The 26,483-nt window shown below is 44.3% G+C and overlaps 1 protein-coding gene across 7 annotated transcripts in view; it reads left to right on the forward strand.

Annotated features, from left to right (window-relative positions):
• Window positions 1–26,483, forward strand: part of TRAIP (TRAF interacting protein) — a 57,835-nt gene that overhangs the window by 387 nt on the left and 30,965 nt on the right. For 5 of the 7 annotated variants that reach the window (XM_077326048.1, XM_077326050.1, XM_077326049.1 and 2 more), the window contains exons 2-9: window positions 1,053–1,159; window positions 1,829–1,886; window positions 4,923–5,006; window positions 10,603–10,642; window positions 12,629–12,756; window positions 21,116–21,210; window positions 24,792–24,905; window positions 25,842–25,929. In XM_077326048.1, the coding sequence (XP_077182163.1) occupies window positions 1,062–1,159; window positions 1,829–1,886; window positions 4,923–5,006; window positions 10,603–10,642; window positions 12,629–12,756; window positions 21,116–21,210; window positions 24,792–24,905; window positions 25,842–25,929 (705 nt within the window). In that variant the 5' untranslated portion in view covers window positions 1,053–1,061. Of the gene's footprint in view, window positions 1–28; window positions 170–192; window positions 853–1,052; window positions 1,160–1,828; window positions 1,887–4,922; window positions 5,007–10,602; window positions 10,643–12,628; window positions 12,757–21,115; window positions 21,211–24,791; window positions 24,906–25,841; window positions 25,930–26,483 lie in introns of those variants that run through there. The other 2 variants (XM_077326046.1, XM_077326047.1) reach the window with 2 other exon arrangements.

Here is a 26,483-nt window from a genome sequence, read left to right on the forward strand (position 1 = left end):
CCTGCTGCTACGCCTGAGACTGGGAGAAGGTTGGGCTATGGGCTAAGGCGGGAAGCGGAGCAGAGACGCGGTGCTTCGGGGAGTGGCTTAGCCGGGTAGACGTGGGCAGGGGACGCCGAGCCAGGCGGGAAGGCGCGCTGATGGGAAATGCTTAACTTCTTCCTCGCATGTAGGTGTTCAGGGATCCCCTTGTCCTCAGCGAGCAGTTTATGTGTTCTGAGTGTGTGAATAGGTGCACGATGCTGAGAGGGTTTGTGGGGTGTGTATTTTAAAGTGCTAGTGAGTGCTTCCCGCTCTCTGGTGAGTGGCTGTGGTGATGGAAGGGCTTCAAAGGCGACGGATGACTCTGGGGAGAGAAGGGTTTCCGACCCTTCCCCCCTCCGCCATAGGGCTGGTTGTTCTCTTTAGGGAAGAAAAATCCTTTTTGTAGAGAGTGTCCTTTGCATGTGGCTTGAGCACTAGGTGGTGTAGTGGTGTCAGGCTAGCTTGTGAAGCTTATTGGTCATCCCTGGGCATGCCTTTAGTTAACAGGTACACTGCTCTGATCCCTTTGGAGCATCCTTTTGGGGAAAAGCAATTATATATTTTCTAGGGTTGTGCATGTTGCTTACGGTGATTTTGACACCAGTCTCCAGCCAGCTGGTCTGCAGAGTTCTGAAGCTGGTATAAACTCTGTTGTGTATACTGATCAAATATCAGTCAGTATGCTAAGGAAGAGAAGGATTAGCATGCAGGTATTCTGTTGTTCCTCTGTTCCCATATTAAAGAAGAAGAGTTGGGTTTTTTTATACCCTGCTTTTCCCTACCCGAAGCAGTTTACACAGACTTTTCTCCACACAGACACCCTGTAAGGTAGGTGGGACTGAGAGACTTCTAGGAGAACTGTGGCTAGCCCAAGGTTACCCAGCTGACTGCATGTGGAGGAATGGAGAATCAAACCCAGTTCTCCAGATTAGAATCCATTCTTTAACTAGCAACCATTTCAAGGTTGTTTTTCCTTTTACAGAGAAGAGTTCAACCATTGTACTGTGGTGTTTTTCTTGATTTTGTAGTTATACAGGATGCCTATCCGTGCCCATTGTACCATTTGTTCTGACTTCTTTGACAATGAGAGGGATGTGGCTGCAATTCACTGTGGACACACTTTTCACTATTTGTGGTGAGTATAAATTGATGGTAACAGTGTTGAAGAAATGCCCTTGAAATAATGGCTTGGTACCACTGTACTTGGTCTTGCTCTTTCTCAAAACTATGCATGATCAAAGTTATTAATATATGCTGTTTGAGTGCCTGACATTGTGGGAAGTAGTGATGATCAAGAAAGTATAAACATGAAAGCAAGAATATGCCTTCTGGGATTATGACAAGATGATTAGAATTCCAGTCCTAATAAGAGGGAGTTTTTTAGGACCTTGAAACAAGAAAAAAATTCTGCATTAAGACATAAATATAAGAAATGAAGTCTGTGTAGAATCAATACTATAAGAGGTGGTATATTAGCTATGATGGTATATTGGTCTCTATGAAAGGAGTCCAAAACTTCCTTTACTGTGTCAGTCACTCCTTGTTTTTCAAGTTGCTCTGTTAGGGATGTCTATGTTGGGTCTGTTCAAGATGTTTTTCTGAGTTGCTGGAAGCAATTATTAGAGCAGGGTGGATAATTCTACTTTTTAATCTATAAATTGTGTATGTGGAAAAAGATGAAGCACTGTGCGCTGGAGTGATATATTTAGTTGTCTATTGTTTGATATCTATGGCTTAAATTAAGAAACCCTTACATTTATTTATACCTAATCTAAACTCAATATCTGGTCTTGTGATCTCTTAGCCTCCTCCAGTGGTTTGACACTGCCCCAAATCGGACTTGCCCACAATGCAGAATTCAGGTAAATCTGAAGATAATTGTAAGCATATCAGCTGCTTTACAGTTGTTACATTGCTAGTATAGTTGAATGGACAGAGGCAGGTTCTGGGCATCATAAGATTGTGACATTATCATTCATATTTGTAATAATCATTAATAATTTTATTTTATCGGTTGCTAATTGTCTCCCTCAAGCATGTCTATTGGGGTCATACACTTAGTGACTAAAATTAAGGCTTAAACTGGGATTTTTCCATTGGTTCTCATTGGTACATATTAGCGAGTATTTGCTAGGTGATTGCTTGGCTAAAGGAGCCTTTGATTTTAATTAAGCACAGTTTCAGTTTTACAGACTTGATGTTTGGATCTTCCCTGTAAGGTTGTGGCTTTGTTATGTTAGCTGCTGCGTTTGATCATTTTAAAATTTGTTGCTACACTCTGGCTTTCCACATTTGTTCCAATCTTTGGACTTTTTAAAGAATTGTCTAATTTCAGTTTGGAGTTTTTAAACTGAAGCGTCTGGTTTTTGTGTTACATTCTGTGTATTTTTTCCAAAAAGCAAATTTGTGTTTTGCTGCAAAACAATTATCTTTGACAGCCCACAAATGTCATCACATCTTGCCATATGCTGTGTATAGGCCATAGACTGGGTTGTTCTTCTGCTACTTACTTGCCTGAGCTGGTTCAGCTTCCTTCTTAATCTTCCTTTCCTCTTCTGTGTCTTCTTACTCTATGGTCAAGGTTAATGCTAATGGGCTCTCCTTCAGACTTTTCTCTTTTATCCTTTCAGCCCCGCTTTTATACCTGCTCCCATGCTGTTTCCTTCCGCTTTTTTTTTTTTTTGCTTGTGCTTGACCCCCAAGCCGACTGATTCCTTTTTTCGTTTTCTTCCTGTACCTTACAGAATAACTTTAGTAGTGGTTCCATATAAAATATCACTTCGGGGTTGTTTCAGGATTTTAAAAAGTCTAATGCAGTTTGGTGTAGTGGTTAGGAGTGCAGACTTCTAATCTGGCAAACCGGGTTCAATTCTGCGCTCCCCCACATGCAACCAGCTGGGTGACCTTCGGCTCACCACAGCACTGACAAAGCTGTTCTGACCGGGCAGTGATATCAGGGTTCTCTCAACCTCACCCGCCTCACAGGGTGTCTGTTGTGGGGAGAGGAAAGTGAAGGCGACTGTAAGCCACTTTGAGACTCCTCCAGGTAGAGAAAAGTGGCATAAAAGAACCAACTCACGCAGCAGGGATCTGCAGTCTCTGAGCTTCAGAGGTAAGCAGAAGGAGGAGGGGGGTGGTCAGGAGTGGTGGACGGAAGGTGATTGGCTGGCTGCTGGACAGACAGACAAGCAAGCCGGTTAAAGGAGGAGGTACTTAAGGGCAGGACAGCTGCCCTGAGTGGATATTAAGCACTGCGTGGCACTTAAGCCATGAGACACACTTCTCCTCCAAGGCCTTACCAGAAATATATTATGTGGAACAGATAGCCCACTTTTCTCCCTATGGAAACTGAAGGCATCTTACAACATTCTCCACTCCTCCATTTTACCCTCACAATTAGGCTGAGAGTGTGTTTCTGGCCCAAGGTCACCCAGCGTGCTTCTGTAGTAGAATTTGAACCTGGGTCTCTCAGACTCTAGTCCTAAACTCTAACCGCTACACCACACTGGCTCTGGGTAGAAATGTGTGACCAAAACTTGCTGAAATCGTAGAAGCTATATAAGATTACTCATGATTCAGTATGGGACTTTAGTGCCCTATGCTGCTCTGTGCTTACCCTCAGCACTAAAGAAGTGAGAATGCATCATGTAAGAGAACAAGGAACTGCAGAATAAAGACTTTTCTTATAGAATTCTGAGGACTTTGGCACAGTGTGGATTATACAAAGTCCTGTTCATACCCTCATCATTGAATTCAAGTCATAAGCTAGCTTTCCTTAGTATTGAGTATGAATTTCCTAGGCAGCAGCAACCTTCCATGTGTCAAGGCAATTGTTTTTTCAAAAGCAGTCAGTGATACAGTAGAAGGTAAGGATTGTGGATCTACAAATCTTAGAGAAAGTCCGATGTCCACTGTTCACAAGACAGACTTGCTTAAGCGGGTTCTTGGGGTAGTGATCATGTCATCGTGTTAATGCAGTAAGAATTGCAGTCAGCCTCTGAAGATTTATTTGCCATATTGAATTGCCAGGGATTCTCAGCTTGCAGGTGCCACGCTGCATGATGCTGTATTATTTTGCTCCCGTCTTTTCCAGTCCCTGCCAGGTCTTGCCCCTTATTGCTCTTCTGACTTGTTGATTCCTGCTATTCTTCACAGCCTCTTGCTTCTCTGGGTTACCATGGAGTTATCACAAAATAACAACTTGCGTAGCAGTAACTATGCAATTAGCTCGTGTCATGACTGCATATAATACTTAAAACACAAAGCTGTGGCTGCATGGGGGAGGTGGGAAGAACGATCAAATTCAATTTTAAATGATTTTTCCCCATAAAGTAAGCAGCACATAGTTGGATTTGGCACAGTATGAGCTCAGCCTCAGCTGCTGAGCTGAAGCTGCCAAAGAACAAACTGCACTCATTTCCAAGGTGCTCTTGGTTGGTTTTTTGTTGTCAGAATTCCAAGCTCAGTGTTGGAATGATGGCTGCAAATTTGGAAAGTCTGTTAGTGGAATAATGAGCCAAAGGATTTCATAGTGGTATTAGCCATGTGAAGGGTATCGTCTGCTATCGTGTGCCACTTCAGTGAGCTAGACCGGATACGTCTGATCTACCAAATGACTTTCTTTTGAGTCCTCTGCTGTAAAATCAGGCTCCCCCGTTTTAGGTCTAAGGAATGTCAGTTTCGACATATCTTCTGCAAAGTCAGCATTTGCATTGTCTTGCAACATAGTGGCATGTTTTGAATTTTATGCTTTCACTATGCTCACTTAAGTTCAGCAACTTTTCAGCTGGAGGAAGGTTCCTTGTGCTTGGAGAAAAGTTCCACACTTAGCTACATGTTTTTTTTAGGTTTTGTTTTTCCTCACATTTATCCCCCTGTTCTTTCCATTTTGCACATAGGTTGGCAAAAGACACATCATCAGCAAACTGTTCTTTGATGTTGCCCTGGAGGAGCAGTCAGGCCTCGATGCAGAAAGTCTACAGGTAGAATTGAGTGCCATAATTAGGACTAATCACCATCCCTTCCGAGTAGATATGGGATGTTGGTTCAGGCGGGGTCAAAGGTGCTTCTTGACGTGTTCCTTAATTCTGCCCTTGTCGGCCATCTCCTGTAAACCCACAGAGAGTGGGCTCCATGGATCTGGTCAGTGTTGTCAGTTTTAAACAAACATAGGCTGAAATGAAAGCAGCTACCTACCATTGATTTGTTTATGGAGACCATTTAGAAGTTCACCTTTCTTCCAAGCCACTGGGATGAGAAGCAGAGAGCCGGTTACAAACCAGAAGAATCATGAAGTTTAAAACATCAAATGATGGAAGCTTCCAGCAGAAAACTTGCATGTGCTATCCATAAAAGAGCCCTGCCCCTAAGAACCAACAGACTGTGGAAACCATCAAGAGATTCTAAATCCTCTCTCCTGTCACAAACAGGAGAGATGGGGGCCTCCCTAATTTGTTTTGGAAGAGTGTTCTCAGGGCCAGAGCAACTACTGAGGAAGCCTTCAGTAGAGCGCTCCCTCATAGGGTTTGTGAGAACCAACAGGTGCTGCTGTGTCTTGTGACAATGACACAGGTTCAGTTGTCCTGGTGCTGTTCAAAATTCTCATAGCATTCCTTTCATTTCCAGTTGCTTTTTAACAGGGGTGTCAAACATACAGCCTAGGGTGGGGCGCTTCGGTGTCCGAAGCATCCGTTCACACCTGAAGCAGCCAGCGCCACCGGGGGGGAGGGGAGGGAAGGCACAGGTGGCATGTCAGCGAGCGTGCGTGTGTGCACCTACCAGCGTTCCGCCATCCCCTCCTCCCCGAGGTGCTGGTTGCTTCGGGCGCAAACGGCCGCTTCGGACACCAAAGTGCCCAACCCTAGACAGCCCACAGGCAGAAACTGACCTGTCCAGGGCTCTTACTCAGCTCACAAGCAACTGGTGTGAGGTAGGGAAGGCAGGAGGCTACTTAGGGAAGGGATGGGTGGGCACACGTGGTTGAAACCATCTAGAAACAGAAAGGAAAAGACTTGGGGTGGGGCTAAATAGTGTAGGGGAGATGAGAGCAAAGGTGGAGAAAGAGGAGAGGTGTGTTTGTCCCCTCCTGCCTTCTTTGATTGCAGGTCAGCAAGCATTGGTGATGAAGGGACAGGCTGGCGGGGGAGAGGAGGCAGGCCGGTGTGTGAATTGGGAAGCAACTGAGCCTTGGAAGCAAGTGAAAGAGCAAAGGGGAAAAGGGTAATTGCTGTCACTTCTGTGTGTCTGGAAGGCCACAAATGAGGCACACCTCACAGAGCTGGCAGTGGCGGTGCTAGTAGGATGGGGCAGTGGAGGAGGCGAGGGTCTGGTGTGCCTCAATGAGATTCGCAGAATCAGGACAGAAGAAGAGGAAGCAAAGCAAATACAATACAATACTTGCATTGCTATTCTCTGTTTTCACTGTAAACCGCCCTGAGGCAAAAGGGAGGGCAGCATTTAAATATAATAAAATAAATACAAATGGAGAGTGAGATATGGAGCATAGCTCTGTTCAGCTGCTGAGGATGTGTGTATGGAGGGGTGCTAAAAACTACCTTATTTGCTTGTTAAGGAAAAAGACTCCTCTCCTAAAAGTGTTATATATACAAAAAAAACTAATTTATATGGAAATGTAAGATAATTACGCACACCTCCTCTTTATGGCATCCCTTGAATGCATTTATTGGGGTGTTTGTGGGTTCCCCAGTAAATTACTTACTTTTTCTGCTGAGAATCAAATGTTTTCATTTGTACTCAGAGGGGGGAAAGTAATCTTTGCACTTACTATTTATTAAGAGTATATGCTGACAGAGCATACTCTGCATTACATTTCTCTTGGCATTTAGTTATGCTTTTACTATTATTTTGTCTAATCCACCATTTCCCACTATAGGCCTTTTTCTCTTCAAAGAGAGGAAGAGGCATTTAAACAAAATACCCAAACTGAAGTGTAGAGTATATGAATGCAAGTATAATATGTCAGGAAGAACCTCTGTGGGTTCTAAAAGGAAGAAATGGCAGACATGTGTACCTTAAAATTACAGTTACAGTTTTGTGTGGAAATTAAGAAAGACTTAATCTAGGAATGTTTTTAATCAGGCTGTTAATATTTGGTACCATGAGCTGGCAATGAAAAATCCTGCGTGGAAAAGCTACATGTGTTCTCTTCTTTTGACAATAATGTAATCTTAGCAAAATGCTATTTCCTTTATGTCAGAATCACTTACAAGGGAGGAACTCAATTTCCCATAGTGTAATGGGACAATTCTACCCTCTTGTGTTGGAAGCAGGTACCTGCAGTGGTTGCCATTATTAGCATTGCCATGACAACAGTGGGGATGTGCATATAGGACAAAACAAGTGTGCACAATGGAACCAGGTACAGAAAGCAAAGATGTTTTTACAAACCTGGGAGAAGCCCCAGGTTTGCAGAAAACTCTCCGGAATAACTGTTCCAAAAGAAGTAGTAGTATGTGGACTTCAGCATACAATCACAACTTCAGAAAATTTTCCAGCAGAGTTGAGGTCTTTCAAGATTATATTGGGCATTATAGAGTTGCCTAGCAACCCCACGCAACCAGGTACTGTGGGTGGGGGAAGCAGCTCACAGGAAGAGAGGGAAAGCCAGCAGCAGAGTGGTTTTGGGGGATTGGAGCCTAAGGCAGTGGTGACATCTGGGTAAAGAGAAAGAAGCAGTAGCCAGGACATGTGGGGGAAGGAGATAGAAAAAGGATGGGGGGTGTACATGAAGAAGAAATGAGAGCTGGCAGGGATGCTGTTTTCCTTCCTCCGTTAATTCTTGCAGGTATCCCTCTTGAGTGTGTGTTTACATATAAATAAAATGCATAATTATGTGATGTTGGTCATAGTTCCATGAGAAATGAAACTGATGTTCATATAGAAGAAACTAAAACCATCCTTATATACATGAATAGCCATGGTAGCTTTGAGGCTTTAAAAAATAACACAAAGCACCCAAGCTTTGCTTAGTGTAAGAATCGCTTTAAACATGTTAGAGAGATTAGCTTTCGGTGGGCCAGGTATAGAGACGATCTCTCTGGAAAAAGCAATTATCTTGTCAATAATGCTCTTCCTCCACATTTCCTATATTCTATTAGAGTCTTTTTTCCAGTGGTAGTTCTCCTGTTATTTCTGCCGAATCCTCCAAAGAAGTCCTGTAACAGTTGCTGAAACATTCCCCAATGAAAAGCTATTGTGGATAAAGATCTTGGAGTGATAAATGCCAGCCCATTGCTGCAAAAACTTGCTCTTGATTTTTCAGGTCTTTGCCTACAAGAGAAGTGTATTAACAATGAAAGTTGAAAGTCTGTACAATTGAATGATAACATTAGTATACTTGGGTAGCTGATGAGTAGACTTCTGGACACTGAAGAAAAGGGATGTAGGGTACCTAGAATAGCTTTTAACATATCAAATGTTGAAAACCACGTTTTTCCCCCCAGAATATATTGGAAAATGCTGTGTGTTTCCTGTTGCAACATCCTACAGCAGGGTATTAGGAATGCTAAGAATCCATCTAACCATCAGTATATCTAGTAACGTTTCATTATCCACTTTTTGCCCATGTAAAATATCATGTCCTACAGGAGTGATAGGTTTATTTGCTGCATGTTTATCCCTCACTTCCTGCAAGGAACACAGGACAATGGACATCAAATAGCGGCGGGGAAGCTGGTATTTCCCAGACCTCCTGCCAGCCCTACATAACATTAGTTCCATTCCAGTTTCTAAACTGGACTCCAGTCTTAATTCAGGCATGACATTATTTTTGGTTCTCAGACCCTTGGCTGTACCCAGTAGCTGCAACCTCTGCATTGACTTGAGAAAGACTTTGTTCCCACGCTACTGTAATTCCAAAGCCTGGCCATATTTTACTCCAGGATCAACCCTTCCAATTCTTCATCCTTGACCCAAGCACACAAATGGAGGCAGGTGCCTGCTGTGCTCCCCTCTGTCTTGTATTCCCCTTTCTGTAAATGCTTGGACTCTCCTCTGCTTTATATTTTTAGCATTCCTGTAAAACGCATCTCTCTCTACTGCCTTCCTTAATGAGAGGGAATGTGTGGATATTCTTGGGATTAGAAGAGAGCCAGTGGTGTCATGGTTAAGAGCAGTGGCCTCTAATCTGGAGAGCCAGGCTTGATTCTCGGCTCCTCCACATGCAGCCAACCGGGTGACCTTGGGCTAGTCACAGTCCTGTTAGAGTGTTCTCACAAAGCGGTTCTGTCAGAACTCTCAATATCTGTTGTGGGGAGGACGGGAAGGCAATTATAAGCTGCTTTGAGGCTCCTTTTGGTAGTGAAAAGCAGGGTATAAAAGCCGACTCTTCTTCAGTCATATAGAGAAAAAGGGGACCTAAAAAAAAAAACAGTTTTAATATACAAGCCCTACAGATAGCCAAACTATCTCTGCAGCTATATTTCACTCTACATTCACTGGGCATCTATTCCTTATTTACCATAAAGGAATTCCAGAATACATGTTTTCTGAACTTTTTTGCTTGTCAGCATCTTTAGGACAGTAAAATTCCAGAGATCTACACAATTGCTCTAGGGTTTCTCGTGAATGCCACTGTTTTGGTGTCATGATGTCTTAGCACAGCTTCAGCACCATTAGCATTTTTGATCATATGTTAAATTTTAGTGGATTTCCAACTTGTCTGACCTTGATTTTTTCATGCTTCTCTCACCAAGTCTGCAGTGGATGTTTTCCCCACCACATAAATCAGAACTTTACCAAAGAGAGAGCTTTTTTCTACCAGTCTCTATCTACCATGTTGTGTCCTTGTTAGTATCTACAAATGCTATCTCTTCTTTTAGTATGCTGTTTTTTCCCCTTTTCCAGTGTTCAATATTGCCGGCTGTTATTAAGATTCCTTAGGTGCTTTCTTGGCACCTTTTCCTCAGCTTGGTTCTAATCTGTTTATCATTGCCCTTTCACCAGCTGTTGTTACAAATAAACATCTGTATCCAAAATCATTTAAATGATTACTAAAACTTTTGGTTTGATTCTGACTCTAACCTTTCACTATTGCTTTGTCCAAAAGCATGTGTAAATGACCCATCCAAATGCTGATTTTGTAATGCTATTGAATGCCTTTGCATTATTCTTTAGCTACGAATATGAATGAGAAGTATCGGTAATTAAATTCTGTCTGGCGGGATCCCCAGCTTTATTGCCTTGTTAAGTTAAAATGGTATGGAAATTCTCCCACAGTGTCTTCCCTGTGAGACTCCTAAAGTTGTTCACCAAAAACAAAATGACAATGTGAGAAACAAGAATGACAAGGGTAAGACAAAACAGAATTTTCTCTTGTAGTGTTCTGCTTTGAAGCTTTGCCAAATTTGTTGTGTATGTGTGCAAAAACATCCTGTTCTAAATTAATACCATTGTATTTATTGTTGGTTGATCATCTGCTAATAGTCTATCATATTTGGACATTCCTGGCTGTGAAGACTTTTTGTATAAGATTGCAGAGAGTCATTTAGTGGAACTTCTGAATTATGCTGGAGATTTGAGTTGCGGTACAAGTTAATTTGGTTCTCTGCTGTATTTCAGAATAAACTAGACAGGGTGAAAGCCCAGCTGTCCTTGAAAGGTGAGTGGGAGTTTGCTCTGGGAGTGACTAGGCTTGTCTGGTGGCTTTATTCTTTAGATACGTTTAAGATTGAGAAATGAAGATAAAGCTCCACCCACAGACAGAAATGTTTTGGGGCATTTGCTGATCAGGGGTGAAATAGCTATGCTCAGCTATATGGCTTTTGTGTGGCAAGTTGAGATCAATGAAGAGCTGGGTTAGAAGATTCAGAAAGCTTAAAATTACTGCCTCTTAAGAAATTCATATCTACCTAATGTCAGTGGTCCTGTTGTAGAAAACTGTCGCAGGGTTGCATACAATTGAGAAGCCAAGCAGTAACAGGATATTGGAAAGCACAGGGGAAGGGGATTTGGCGAGATGTGCAAATGACAGTCCATGTGTCTGACTGCTCGTATATTTCCAATGTCCCACTGCAGTGAAGAGCATGGTAAACTTTAATTTTTGGAATGGTTTATGGGAGCAGGTAAGTGAGAAAGCCCTGGAGACTTTGTTAATAGCATTAAAACAGCGTCTGTAGGCAGCTTGTCTTGAAATTTGGATCATAAGCAGTGAAAAGAAAATGTCACTCCATTTGAATGACAGAAAAATTAAAACATGAGATGGTTCTGTTTCCGAACAACTTTGTTCGTGATAAGATTTTGTTGCCTTTCCATAACTGTATGAATTAAGGACCAAAAATAAGCTTAAAAATTCCACCTAAAACAAAGAGGAATTTGATTAACTTGCCCCCAAGTGTTCGCTCTAGTTCATCCTTGAAATAGTAGCGGTGATTAGTAATGTTGTGCTATTCTCAATTAAGCAACACATTGAACCTCACACTTGTTTCTAGGGGGCCCTAGTCAGGGTCAAAGGACAATGTATTTGCTTATTGTTGTATCTCATTAATTTTACCTTACATGCAATGCTGGAAAAGGGTTGATCAAACTATAGATCAGGGATTCCCAACCAGGGGCCTATGGACCCCAGGGGTCCTTGGCCTTTTCACTTATGCCTAAATGGGCTTGGCCACAAGCTAAAGAATAGGCCACCCAGAGGGCTCAGTGGATAGGCTGTGGGTGTAAAAATCAAAGGTGGGGGGGAGTGGGTTGTGCCATAGTATGCGGGGTTCAGGCTGTCTTCTCAGTTCTGGCCATTCTTTCCAGCCTACACGAGGCAGAGCCACTGTAGTAGTAGTAAAGATGGGGGGAGGGAACAAAAGAAGGGCAAAGGGTGTGGGTGGTTATGCTACTTCCAGGAGGCATAGCACAAAGGCATGGTCAGCGGACATCACTTCTAGGGGTCTCGAAGCCTGAAAAATTATTTCAGGGACTCCTCTTCTGTAAAAAGGTTGAAAAGGGCTGCTATAGATACATACACTGTGGAGTAGTGTGTTTTTTGCGGAGATTAAACCAAGATTATTTGAACTTCACCCAGCAGCAAATGTGGTGGTGCTAGTAAGGGACAAAAATAGAAGCAGAACCCTATAGCAGAATAATGGTTCAGCCTGTCAGTGCTCTTCCTGTGCACAGCAACACCCAACAGGCTTTTCCAGGTATGCACTTGACACACAGGAATTCACAGTGCAAGAACAAAATATAGCACCTTCCAAAGCCAGGCATCAAAAGTTTGATTTCCAAGCATGTTAAGCTTGTGAATAATGCTGCCTCCCTGAACAGCCAGCCCAATATGCCTGAATTTAAAATAAAAATAAAAAATAATTTGTTTTGATACTGAGAGAGTAGTGGCAGCTAGTTTTTCAGAGTTGGTCCTGCCAAGTGAACTGACTTTGAAAGAGAGTACACAGTTGCTCTGGAACCAAAAGAAGTCTTGAAGATTAGTGGAGCTAGTGACAAGATTTTCTAATGGATCAGATCCAGTGGCTTGGACAGAGTTCCAAACTAAATCTTGGAAAGTTCTGTGTGCTTCATTCACAGTTCGGAATGCATGCCTGCTCTTAATCCACAGGCCTACAGACAGTTAGATTAGAAGTATGATGCTTTATTTCAGAAAAGGAGAAACGGGATTGCCAGTCTGTTGTGGACTCATTGAGGGAAGCTCTGGATTTTCGGAATGCCACCATTGAATCTCTTCAGAAAGCTGCATCTGACATGGAAATGCTGTGTTCAACTCTCAAGGTATGTCCAGTTTTTCTTATAATAAAGTAGTTGGGGTTTTGTTTTCTGTACAGATGTAAATAGATCACTATTTCCATATTTCTAAAGCAAAGTGAGAAATAATATGTTCATTCATATCTTGAATAGTTTGTATATATCACTTCTAATCTGCAACATCAGCATCCAGGGCTAATAAGCCTCTTCACATTTGGTAGCGCATACAAAGTATAAACCCACTGGAAGCCAGGGTAGTAAACCCTCCCTCTTAGAGAGTCGCTAGGTGCATCTGGATTTGCTCCAACTTGACCTAACCTGAAAACTGCAGAGTATGCCCTGTACTACTTTCCTGTTCTTGGAGGTCTGTTGAAACAAATGTCACCTTTTCAGTGACATAGTTAAGAACTAAATAAAGAAATTAAAAACTTAAGTTGAAATGCAACCTATGTAGTACCAAGCTACCCTCATGGGAGGACAGTTGATATGTCACTGAACAATGTTATGATGGTACATGAAAAGGGGAACCTAAAATATAATTTATTGGTGTGAAAGTTGAAAACATTTACATGAAAACTACTCCACTAATATATGTATTGGAAGGAATTTGAATGAAAAGTTGATCATAACTGCTTGTTTCTACACTTAGATGTCAACAAAAAACAAATATAGATGCTATTTTCTGAATTGGCAAGTGAGTCAGGATTTATTTGTTTAGCTAGAAGTTAAGCCCGCTGTACGCTAAATACAGCGGGCCCTAGGAGCCTCACCCCCCGTCCCCCTCGTGTGCCTGGGCTCACCTGCCGATAGAGCAGGAGGCATGCACAGAGGAGGAGGAGGAGTCGCGGCAGGGACTGCTGCGGGAAACCCTCAGCAGGCAGCTTCGCAAAAGCTGGAAAAGGTCAACGGGGCGCGCAGGCAACCTAGGGCCGGGCTCCCGGGCTGCAGACAACATGGCTGGGCGCTTCCTTCCCCCTGCTCATCCCCCCACCCCTCCCTGTTCCCGGCATGCATTGCACGGGGACGCAATGCATGCTGGGGCTGGTAGTCCAGCCACCGCCGGAGTGCAGCAGGCGCTTGTGGAAAGCTGTGGCGAGCACTCGCAGTCCCGATGGAGTTGAGTTGGCGATCCTCCAGGTTCCTATTGCGGCGGCTGCTTGCTGGTTGGGGGGGGCGGAGTGTTGGCGGCAGGAGGCATGCACAGAGGAGGAGGAGGAGTCGCGGCAGGGACTGCTGCGGGAAACCCTCAGCAGGCGGCTTCGCAAAAGCTGGAAAAGGTCAACAGGGCACGCAGGCAACCTAGGGCCGGGCTCCCGGGCTGCAGACAACATGGCTGGGTCCTTCCTCCCCCCTGCTCGTCCCCCCACCCCTCCCTGTTTCCGGCATGCACTGCACGGGGACGCAATGCATGCTGGGACTTGTAGTCCAGCCACGGCCGGAGCGCAGCAGGCGCTTGTGGAAAGCTGTGGCGAGGACAGAGAGCGCTGGGAACTTCGGGCAGCCTGGAAGCTATCCCAGCCGCACCGGCCTTGCGGCCAACTCACCGGCTTCAGGCTGGGCGCAGGAGCCGGGCCACTGTGTATGTGACGCAGCAGCAAGGCTCTTCTGGCGACCCTGAAGCATCTCGCAGTCCCGATGGAGGAGCTTGAGGCGGCGGTCCTCCAGGTTCCTATTGCGGCGGCTGCTTGCTGGTTGGGGGGGAGCGGAGTGTTGGCGGCAGTGGTAGGCGGCGGCCTGACGCGCCGGGAAGCGCTTTGTGCCTCCCGGCGGGCCAGGCCTCTGTGGAGGGAGGACCCGCCAGCCGCGCTAGGCGCGGCTGGTGGGTGCTCCTTTGCCGGTGGCCTGACGCGTCGGGAGGCAAAGGAGCAACTGCGAGCCGCGCTGAGCGCGGCTCGCAGTTGCTCAGGGCTGGCAATCGGAGGAACCGATTGTCCCTCCGATTGTCTGTCCGGAGGAAGGGTCCAATCCGGACCCTTCCTCATCCCGGACACATCCCGCCCCAGAACGCCTTATTGATTTATTTAGTCCGTGGCGCCCGCGGCGTTGGCTCCTAAACAATGTGACATTTTAGCATACAAGTTTGAAGGGAGGCTAGAAGAAGGAGAGGTTACTTGTGCTCTTCATTTCTACTTCCTGCATAATGCAGGGGGTTGGACTAGATGGCCCATGAGGTCACTTCAAACTCTATTATTCTATGATTCTATAATCTAGCCTTCCCAGATGTTGGATTCTGCAATTTAATGAATTTTATTTGCTACTTTCCTAGATCAATAGGCAAAATGTTGTGTCTTCTTGAGATTTATTAAATGCAATCCTGAATAATTTTGCAACCAGAAAGGGGCCCTAGGTATTTTTTTCCCCAATTCAAATATTTTATTGTGATATCAAACAAAATATCCATACCCATCACTAATCCATAAATTCATCAATCTAACATTCAATCACAAATAAATACAAATATACATTCAAGACTTCTCTCCTAGTCCTAACAAATGAAATAGTAAACCTAAATCTGTGACATAACTATGCTTAGAACCTGCTGTTGCTATGTTAAATTTTACAAATCTTCGCAAAGTCTGGATAGTTTTTTTTCATATAATTCCAAAACAATGTCCATTGCTTTGCATATTTTCCAAGATCGGGATCTTTGTAGATGGCAGACAATTTGGCAACTTCAGCATAGTCCGACAGTTTTCTTAACCACTCTTCAGTTGAGGGAATATCAGGGCTCTTCCATTTAGAAGCAAAAACAATTCTGGCTGCAGAAGTAGCATCTTTAACCGCTCCTGCAGTTAAATAAAAGGGTAAGGCCACCTGGGGAGGAGTTAGGGCGGGCCCTGTCCAGAATAAAAACTCAGAGCCCAATCAGGAGCCGCAAAGCACCTTCCTATTGGCCCCTCACCAGGGCAGACCAAAATTCCATTCACCCAGTCCAGTCTGGCTGCCAGTCTGCTCCTGACCACTGCAGGGAGAGGAGGTCAGTAGGGCTGCCAAGGGGTTGAGAACAGAGGCTTGGACAGGCTGCGCCAGCCCTTTTCACTCCAAGGCTGTCCTAACTGTCATGTCCAACTGCAAATGGCCTCAGAATCCTGACAGAGCTGGCCGGAGGCTGCAGTGTGCTCCCCCTCCCCCCCTTCAGGCCTGCTGCGAAGGAACCTCTGACAGGCCCTGACTGAGGGAAGGAGGCCTTTCCAAGAGCAACGCAGGGGAGCCCTGAGGGCCTTCCTTTTGAGGGGGGGGGATTTTCCTCTTCTGCCAAACAGTTGGCTGACAGGGAGGCCACAGAAAATCCCCTTCTCGCTTAAAATACTGCTCTGCCCGGAGGTTAGACACAGCCAAGCCACGTGTCTTTCTTCTTTGCAACTCTCTGCAGATTTGAGGCCACTGCACAGCATTATTCTGCAGAGGAAACTGGCTCTTTTGTCTCCTGTTTATCTGCACAACAACCCTGTGCAGTAGGCCTCAAGTCTTTCAATTCAACAACAACCTGTGTGGGAAGCCTGAGATGTTTCTTCTTTACCACAACCCTGTCCAAAGTAGCAGTTTCTGCATGGGGAGCTGATCTTTATACTCTGCAGGTGAGTTGTAATTCCAGGAGCTCTCCAGGCCACACCTGTAGGTTAGCTACCCCTGGGTTGGAAATATTCCTGGAGTTTCAGGAGGTGGGACTTCAAAATCATACAATGCCTCAGAGTCCAGCCTTCAAATGAGCCATTTTTGCCTGCAGTTGGTAGGGAGTGGTGCAGGAGTGTCCCTCCTGGCCTATGGGTTATGGCCAGCCCTTACCAGCAACTGTTTGTATTCTGGGGCGCAGACAGGCAGACCAGCATCAATCCTGTGAGTCTGGAAAGTGCAGGAAGATCTAAATAAATATTTACAGCCTGACACTGTAAATAGAGAACAAGTAAATGTCTGGGGACACATAGTGACTGAAATGACTTATTGGCCTGGCAAATAACCTTGGCCTGGCAAATTAAAAAAAACAGTATAAAAAAATTTACTAAGGTCAAGACTGCTGTGCACAGAGAATCTTCCTCTTAGGGTTGCCAGCTTCCCTGAGAGACTCACTACCCCACCTCCCTCATGTGGAGTCTGCTATGGGGAGAGAAAGGGAAGACAATTGGAAAATGCTTTGAGACACCTGAGACCTGCTGGGGCACTGCGGCCCATTCCCAGTTCTCTCAGATCTCTCACAACCCCACATACCTCACAGGTTGACTATTGTGGAGAGATGAATCGAAAAGGTGTTTGTAAACCGCTTTGAGACTCCTTTGGGTAGTAAGCAATAAGGTACAAAAATCCATTCTTCTAAGGACCAACCATGAAAGAAGCATGTGGGCACATAACATTTTACCAACAGTGAAAACATGGGAGACAGAAGGAACAGGGTGGACACCTGTATACTGTGACTACCCCATGTGTATTAGGGCAGAGGGGCATTTCGGTGAATGTGGCCTAATTCACACAAGAAGGGAAATTACGCAGAACTGGGAGGAATTGGTTGCCATGTAATCTTCCCCTAAGAAGAGTCTCCAGTCTGATTTTCCCTTCACATATCTGAGGACATGGCTCTGGAAAGCTCATCTGTAACCACTATACCAAAATTCCCAAAGGTCAGTCCTCTCCCACATTCAACGAACATTCCAAACCACAGGTTCTTGACACCCATATCTGCACACCCATGCCCTCAATTGCCACCATGCCACCACAACCTTCCACACAACACACATTCAACCCCATGCCCTTACAGACTGGACAACTCCTCCCCTTCCTCTTCCCACTGCCATGCTCTAGCGCCCGTTGTATTCTTGGAGACAACGGGCTTTGCCCCTAGTCTGAACACAGTCCGCGGCGCCTGTGGCGCCGCGGACTGAATAAAGCCGTAAAGGCTTTGTGGGAGGAGTTAGGGCGGGCTCGGTCCGGGATGAGGAAGGCGGCCGATTGGCCCCTTCCTCCGGACAGACCATCGGCCGGGCCAATCGGCAGGCCCGAAGCACCTGCCGATTGGCCCGGCCGATTCCCGCCCTGCTGACAAGGAAGCAAGTGCAAGCCGCGCAGAGCGCGGCTCGCAGTTGCTCCTTTGCCGGCGGCCTGACACGTCGGGAGGTGCAAAGCGCCTCCGACGCGCCAGGCCGCTGCCCAAGGGAGCCCCCAGCAGTCGCGTGGAGCGCGGCTGCAGGGGCTCCCTGCCCGGGGGCCTGACGCAGCGAGAGGCGCTTTGCGCCTCTCCCCCGTCAGGCCGCCAACCACGAGAGCCCCCGGCAGTCGTGCGGAGCTCGGCTGCCGGGGGCTCCCATGCTTAGCGCCTGCTGTATTTTAAGTACAGCGGGCTTGATTACTAGTACATAAATAAAACTATGATCTTTGTGGACCCTGCCCTCCAAAAGGTTCAATAGAAATAACTTTTTCAAAATTAAATTTTAACATTTTTTTAATTCCATAAGTATATTCTCCCAATACTATCTTGCTTTCTTACATTCCCACCATATGTGAAAAAAGTCACCCCTCTCCTGTTTACATTTCCAACATTTGTCGCCTATTTTTTAATTCCATTTAGCTAATATAACTGGAGTAAGATGCCAAAAGTAAACCATTTTATAAATGTTCTCTATAATAGTGTAACAAGGGGTGAATCGCATATCAAACTTCCATAACCTTTCCCAAGTGTCCAAACTCACCGTGTTGCCAAAATCCCTAGCCCAAGAAATCATTACTTCTTTGACTTTTTCGTCTTCCATATTCCATTCTAACAGCTGCTTGTAGATTTTTGAAATTTCATTACCCTCCTGTTCTAATATTTCTTTCTGAAATCTAGATTAATTGAAGATTAAAGAAGTGACCCCTTTATTGAAGAGCTATTGCCTATATGATATCCTGTACCTGTAATACTGGTGATGTTATATGATGTTATATTAAGGCTATAATTGCAACCACTGAAGAAGCAATGGAAAACGGGATAGAATACCTGGGACTCCATTCTGGTTGCAAAATTATTTAGGATTGCATTTAATAAATCTCAAAAAGACACAACTTTTTGCCTATTGGTTTTGTTTGCTTTGAGTGTATTTTTACAAGAAACCAACGGTGCTTCTTCACATAGACTTTTCTAGATCCGGCAAATACTGCCACAGCTCTTCTAAGGCACTGGGAGGTATACCTGTTAAGCAGAGACAAATCCTCTCTGCTTAAAATGGCTTCTATGATTACTATTCTGTCCTATATATGAACTAATCAAATCAGTTCTAATACCTGCAGTCATTCTATAAAATATACTAATAGATTTATTTTTTACTTTTGATTTTTGCTATACATTTATAGCAATTACAGAAGCTAAAACTACGCTGCTGCCATGGCATTATGGGATGTTTGGGATGCATCTCACTGCAAGGTGTTGAATGTTTAGCTGCCACTGAGTTTGCAGAAGCAAAGTAGCTGTAAAAACTGGGGATGATTAGAAAAAGGGTACCATCAAATGCCACTAAGGTTGAGCCCTCATCAGGTTGTAAACATTTTAGGTGACAAGGTGAAGGGTCTGTTGCGATATGTGTTTAGAATACATCACTTTCTGTACAGAGTAGAGCTTTAATATCCTCTTGCACATATTCCAGCTATTGACAGGTCTTTTCTCTGAAGTCTGATCAAACAGCATTGCTCCTTTCTTAGTTTCCAGTGCTGAGGGAAAGTAGTCATGAACCTTTGAAGTATGTGTTAAGCTGACCAGCCCAATCAAAGTCTAGGAAATCACAAGCCTATTGAAGTGGGTTTCCCCCTCCCTTTCAGATCAGTTGAATCTGTGCAGGTCCCATAAAGGAAACTCTTTTGTCTCCGTGTATCTGCAAGCTGCCATTGCATAATTTAAAGGAATTGCCTCATGAAGACTAGGAACGGCATGTTATCTGCAAATAATTGTTCAAACACTGTATTAGGGTAGTGAGTGACTCATGAGCAGCGTAAAGAGAACTTGAGTGATTTTCCCATTCGCAAAAGAGGAGACATAATTTTTTTAATGTTTATTCCTACCATGTTGCACTGCTTCTGTTGGTTATGCCACTTGCATCGGCAGTCATTTGTAGATAATGTGGGTGTTCCTTAAGTATTTTTATCACTTTATATATACTAATAGGGCAGGATCAGGAAGCACGCCTCCCATGCCTAAATGGTGGACAATTAACATCTACACCAGTGGTCAGGAACTTGGGAGTGACTTTTGATGCCTCCCTGTCTATGGAGGCTCAAGTCATGAAAGTAGCCCAGACAGCTTTTTTTCATCTTCGCCAGGCCTGGCTACTAGCGCCCTACCTGTCCTCGGTACACCTAGCCACTGTGATCCATGCAACGGTCACTTCCAGACTAGACTACTGTAACTCGCTCTACGCAGGCCTACCCTTGACTCTGATCCAGAAGTTACAGCTGGTACAAAATGCGGCAGCTAGGGTCCTCACTAGGACACCTTGGTGGGGCCATATTCAGCCGGTACTCCGTCATCTCCATTGGTTACCAGTCTCTTTCCGGGTCAAGTTTAAGGTGTTGGTATTAACCTTTAAGGCCATACGCGGCTTGGGTCCTACTTACCTGCGGGACCGTTTGGTTGCTTATGCCCCCCGCAGGGCTCTCCGCTCTGCGGGTATGAATCTACTGACTGTCCCGGGGCCCCAGGACTTTCGCCTGGCCTCGGCCAGGGCCTTTTCAGACCTGGCCCCAACCTGTTGGAATGAGCTCCCGGAGGAGCTAAGGGCCCTGTGGGAACTACCATCTTTCCGCGGAGCCTGTAAGACAGAGCTTTTCCGCCAGGCATATGGTTGAGGCCAGGGCAGAGCCCTGGTTCCATCCAAGATCCCTAATCCATCGGCCAGTCTTTCTCTCCTCTCTCTCTTACAGAATTAACATCCGATCTCTCTCTGAACAAGTTGGGAAAGTTATAGAATGGAATGCCATCTTTTTACTGTAATAATGGGGTATTTATGGGATTTTATGTGATTTTACTTTGATTTTATATTTTATTGTGAACCGCCATGAGACCCTTTGGCGAATGGCGGTATATAAATCCATTTATAAATAAATAAATAATAAAGAAATTGGGATAGAAATAGGATCAGAAAGAACAGCTACTGGAAAGAAAAACTATGACCTTTCTTCCAAGAGCTTCCTGCCTTACTTTTGAATGGTAACTTTGATTATTTCCCATAAAGATGTCATGGATCATGTCTCATGATCAGCACAGAGGAGTTTCAGTATCAATATGGAAAGTGGGGTGGATGATTTCAACTGTGTGGGATTTTGAAACTATCTTGATCCCAGTAGCAAGAGTGGTGGGGATGGTTTGGAGTTCTGCAGCGGGTTGCCATGGAGCTGCCTTCTAAGCACTGATGGTGCTTCTCTCTCTCAGAAACAAATGAAGTATCTGGAGCAGCAACAAGAGGATACTAAGAGTGCAAAAGAAGAAGCTCGAAAACTACGAAATAAACTGAAAAATATGGAGAGGTTAGAACATGGGTTTTGTCTTGCCTTTGTTTTTGTGTGTGTGCTGACTGCATTGGTGACCTTTTTACCTTTCTGGAAGACTGGACTATAATAGAGTTAAAGCCTTTTAACAAATGACTTTCAAACTGATATTTGGATTTACTATGTCTGTAAATGGAAGTCAAGAACCAATGTGTGACCACTTAATGATTTTAAGTCAGATGTTACCCTTGCTGCATGTTACTTCCTTGACATCCTGCAAGTGCTACATGCAGACAAAGAATTTAAACCAATCGGTGCCATGATGGGAGAGATATTGCTGCCCTCATCCCAAAATTACTCTAGATAGGAAATCTCTCCAAGGAATTATTTTTAAATATTTTTTTAATACTTGGTTTTATTTTGTGTTGGTTTTAAAAGAGCTTTAAAGTCTTGTGCTGTTTTGTTTGGATTCCCTTTTCTTGGCTTGTTTCAAAACTTTTAACTGCTTTGCATTTTTTCTTTCTAAAGGTTAATTCCTAAAGGGTTTGTCCTTTGAGGGGTAGATTTTGCAAGTAGTATTGGGCTTGCCATACTAGCCCTAGGTTCTGTTTGGCTTCTGTGGTTTGGCATTGTCCCTTATTTATACCCCATCTTTCCTCATGATTCATGATGGCTTGCAACAGTGTATCTCGCTGAAGTTGTTTTGGCTTCCAGTCTCTTGTTTGGCATTGCTTGTGATGGCTTTGCCACATTGTGTTGAGATTGTACTGGGACTCTCTGGTTTGATGTAAGTTCTGTTGGGACTGTTGCTTCTGTTTGCATTTGGAGGTTTTTTGCCAGTAGTTGCTCTTGTGTATTTGGCTGTTGGCTTCTTTGTTTTGGGGAAAGTATGGATTTCTTTCTCACCGGAAATAACAGAGACAAGTAGGCTGGTTTCGGTCCACCTTGTTCAAGGGCTGGTATAATTGGACTCTTTGATCCAATTTGCTTGAAACTCCTGGAGTCTTCAGTGCAGGGACTAGGTTCCCTGCAGTTTTGGTGCCGTTGCCTTGAAAAAACAGCAATTCAAGTTCCAGCAGAGGAAGTAACAGACTCAAAAAAAATCTTCAGATAATCCAGAACACTAGTATGAAAATGGTAAGTACGCATCCTTACATGGCATTGTTAAATACTTTGTGGCCAAGCTTCTTTTGGCACTGTCTATAGAGTTGCAGGGAGAAATATCAACAACCTCAGATATGCAGATGATACCACTCTAATGGCAGAAAGTGAAGAGGAACTAAAGAGCCTGTTGATGCAGGTGAAGGAGGAGAGTGCAAAAGTTGGCTTGAAACTCAACATCAAGAAAACAAAGATCGTGGCACCCGGCCCTCTCAGTTCCTGGCAAATAGATGGGGAAGAAATGGAGATAATGACAGATTTTATTTTCCTGGGCTCCAGGATCACTGCAGATGAGGACTGCAGCGAAGAAATTAAAAGACACTTTCTCCTGGGGAGGAAAGCTATGGCAGATCTAGACAGCATCCTAAAAAGCAGAGACATTACCCTGCCAACAAAAATGCATCTAGTCAAGGCTATGGTATTCCCAGTTGCAACGTGTGGCTGCGAAAGTTGGACCATAAGGAAGGCCAAGCGTCAAAGAATTGTCCCTTGGACTGCAAGGCGAACAAACCAGTCAGTCCTAGGGGAGATCAGCCCTGACTGCTCCTTAGAAGGCCAGATCCTGAAGATTGAAACTCAAATACTTTGGCCACCTCATGAGAAGGAAGGACTTCCTGGAGAAGAGGCTAATGCTGGCAAAAGAAGAAGGGGATGACAGAGAATGAGGTGGCTGGATGGATAAACTGAAGCAGTCGGTGCAAACTTAAATGGACTCTGGGGAATGGTGGAGGACGAAGACCTGGAGGATCATTGTCCATTGGGTCGCGATGGGTCGGACATGACTTCGCACCTAACAACACCAACAATTCAAGCTTCATTGGAAAATTTCACCCAGTTGGTAGAAGGAGAAAATAAAACTTGCTTTAAAAGTGGAATAAGCCAAAAAAGTCTCCTGACTTGGCCGCCCTGGCCTTGGAGTCAGGAGGGCAGAAAGAGCTGTGCAGGTGCTGCAGAGCACGTACATCCAGGCTTCTCCACCCTTCGCTGGCAGTGAGCAGGTGAGAAAGTGTGGGGCAGCCACTGAGAAGCATATGAAGTAGGCCTTCTTCACCTTCCCCTGGCAACCAGGGGGTTGGCCACAGAGCCTGGGCAGAGGGGATTCCCTACCTTTACCTGGGGCCAGGAAGAGGAGCAGAGTATGTGGCCAGCCAGCCCCAGGCTCCCCTGGCAGCCAGGAGGGCAGCACAGAGGGGGTGGACAGCCAGCCACAGCTTGGCACTTACCTGCTGCCAGTTCCCCCTTTTCCTGGCTGGTTCTGGAATGGGCACAGAGAAGGGGGGCAGAGGAGCCTCTGATTTGAAACTGGAGGATTAAATAATTTTCATGTATAATACTTGAGCTACCTTAGTATGCTGGTTAAAAGCAGTGGCTTCTAATCCGGTGAGCCAGGTTTGATTTGCTGCTTCTCCACATACAGGTGACCTTGGGCTCATCACAGCACTGATAAAGTTGTGCTGACCAAGCAGTAATATCAGGGCTCTCTCAGCCTCACCTACCTCACAGGGTGTCTATTGTGGGGAGAAGAAAGGAAAGGCAATTGTAAGCTGCTTTGAGACTTCTGGTAGAGAAAAGTGGCATATAAAACCCTACTCTTCTTCTGATTGGCCCTCAGTGGAGGAAGGCTCTCCCGCTGAGAGCCAATTAGAGGGCCAGCATGTAATCAGGTAATACCCAACGCTTTTTGGTAGGGGTGAGGTGATTTGCTACATAGTCCCTCCTTTTCTTTTTGTCCCTTTTATATTATTTTCTTGTTCTTTTAACAAAAACATATTTTTAACTAAGAAAATTTGCAAATTTTGTTTTAGCTGCTATTTCATGTTAGTTAACATAATAACGTTCAGTATGGGTGTGCTTTAAAATAAATTTTGTCTGAGCAATATTAATATATTTTCATGTCACCTTGATGCTAAAGTAGTTGCCATAATTTTATAATGACCATTTAAAAAGGAAGCTGGAGGATAAGATCATAAATAGATTTGGGACTCTCCATGCTTTCTTCTAAGCCCCTTCTCAGTTTCTGTGCATGCCATAGACTGAGAATTATCCAAGTATATATAGGATACGGTTGAGCCCCCTTATGTCATAACCTTTGATGTTCTGCTTGGTCTTCAAGCTAAATATATGCTATTCATACAGAACAGTTAGTGGCAGGATCGTGGCTCCAGTTGCCCATTAGGTCTGCTTCCCAACCCAAAACCTGAGTACTTGATACTCTTTGCTACAAACAGCCTCCCACCTGACTTTGTTTGCTGCAGAGATTTTATTTAATGCCCACTTGAGCAATCCAGTTCTGTACAACTGGAGTACACTACTGTGTATCTGAGCCCAGATGCAGTGAAGGGAAAGTCCTTACTATCCTCTCATACACAATGTACATCAAACTGTTCTAGCGTTTGGTGGAATTCAACTGCCCTGTGCCATAAAAAATCCCTAAATTTATTTTTCTTTCTTCTTTCCAGGATTGAGTTGTTACTGCAGGGCCAACGTCCAGAAGTGGAGGAGATGATCCGTGATATGGGAGCAGGGCAGGCAGCAGTGGAGCAACTTGCAGTCTATTGTATTTCACTGAAAAAGTAGGTATTTAAAACTGGGGTGATAGGGGGGTTTGTATGTGAACTTCCCCAATGAAAAAGGCAGAAAAAGGCATGTTGTTTATGTTACTGACGCATGATGAAACATAATTAAAGTGCCATAGATGGAAGATTTTAGCACTACAAGTCTATGATTGTTGCACTACTGACACCTTCATTGCTATGGAAACAGCCTTCAGAGCTTTGCTGGCATACTTAATAGGTGACTGTTTGATGCAAACCAAGGGGACGGATGATTGTCATGATTGGTAGCGTGGCCCCTGAATATTTCTCCTGTGCAAAGCAGAGTCTTCATGCAGCTGTGGCAATAACTGTGGTGTAATCACCAGTCCTACCGTGTTTGTTAGAGGTCTTTCTATTTATATCATGTATATTTCACAGTTTGTTCAGGCAGTTATCTCACAGCAAATGAGGAATCACAACTTTTATTAATGAGCTTCAGCATGAAGTACCTGCATGGCAATCAGTAATTTGAGTATTGTTTTATAACATCAGTAAAACATTTTCAGAAGCCTTTTTTTAAGGCGAGCATTGCCTATCACTTCAGTAAGAAGGCTGCACAATATTGCATGTGACTGATCATCATTGAAACTCTTTACATTCTGACATGAAAATATCACTGCTGCTGTTTTGGTGACTGCTCCCCAAAAGGCAAAGCTCTGCTTCTTCCCCCTTCCCCCCGAAACACATGTTTTTTTCACCTCCGTTATAGTGTGTCTGTGTTCCTAACACTGTGCAAATCAGTATTGGCTTCTTCGGTGCGGTTTTCACTCTGAATATGTTTGTGTGCGTAATAGAAACTTCTGCAACCACTTAAGCTGTGAATTGAGCATCTTCTAAATTGGATTACCAGCTCTAGCAAAGAACTTCTTGCTTGGAAGTCTGTTTCACAGGTTGACTAATTTGAGTCCTTTCCAGGGAATACGAGAACCTAAAGGAGTCTCGGAAAGCATCAAATGAGAAAATAGAGAAGTTGAAAAGGGAGTTGTTTTCTGCAAACCACAAGGTAAAGGGAGTGGCTATTGTGAAGATAAGTTGCTGGAACACCTGTGTAGAACTTTTATATAGAATCATCACCTAAATACATCCTTTTTAGCAGAGTTGTTGCCCAAAGTTATATTAGCTATATGGGCAACCAGTGGGAAGTTGCCTGGGACTGATATGTGACAAAAAGTATGTTGAGAAATCTGGTTCTGTAAGGCAGTAACACGGCTTGCGATTTATGGATTCCTCCATAATAAGTACCAAAACAGCCAAGGGGACATTATTATACACAGAGAATTGCCCAGGGGCAGTTTATTATCCTAAATCAAAGAGTATCTGTATCTCTTCTGTTGAACTTATTATTCTGTATTAGTATCAGGAAATTGTACTGTGAGTGCAGGAATCTTCGAGGCCTGAGTAAAAGTTTAAGGATTATCCTTTTGATTAGCTCTTCCATGGCATCTAAATTGATGAGTTGATTTAAAGCCTTCTGCAGGTGGCTTGAGAGAATGGGAGCTAATACAGATATTTCACAAAGAAGCTGTTCTTGGTCAGGCTAACTACCGTATTTGCCGG

This window comes from Paroedura picta, chromosome 3 (assembly GCF_049243985.1).
Source record: "Paroedura picta isolate Pp20150507F chromosome 3, Ppicta_v3.0, whole genome shotgun sequence".
NCBI classification, from domain to species: domain Eukaryota; kingdom Metazoa; phylum Chordata; class Lepidosauria; order Squamata; family Gekkonidae; genus Paroedura; species Paroedura picta.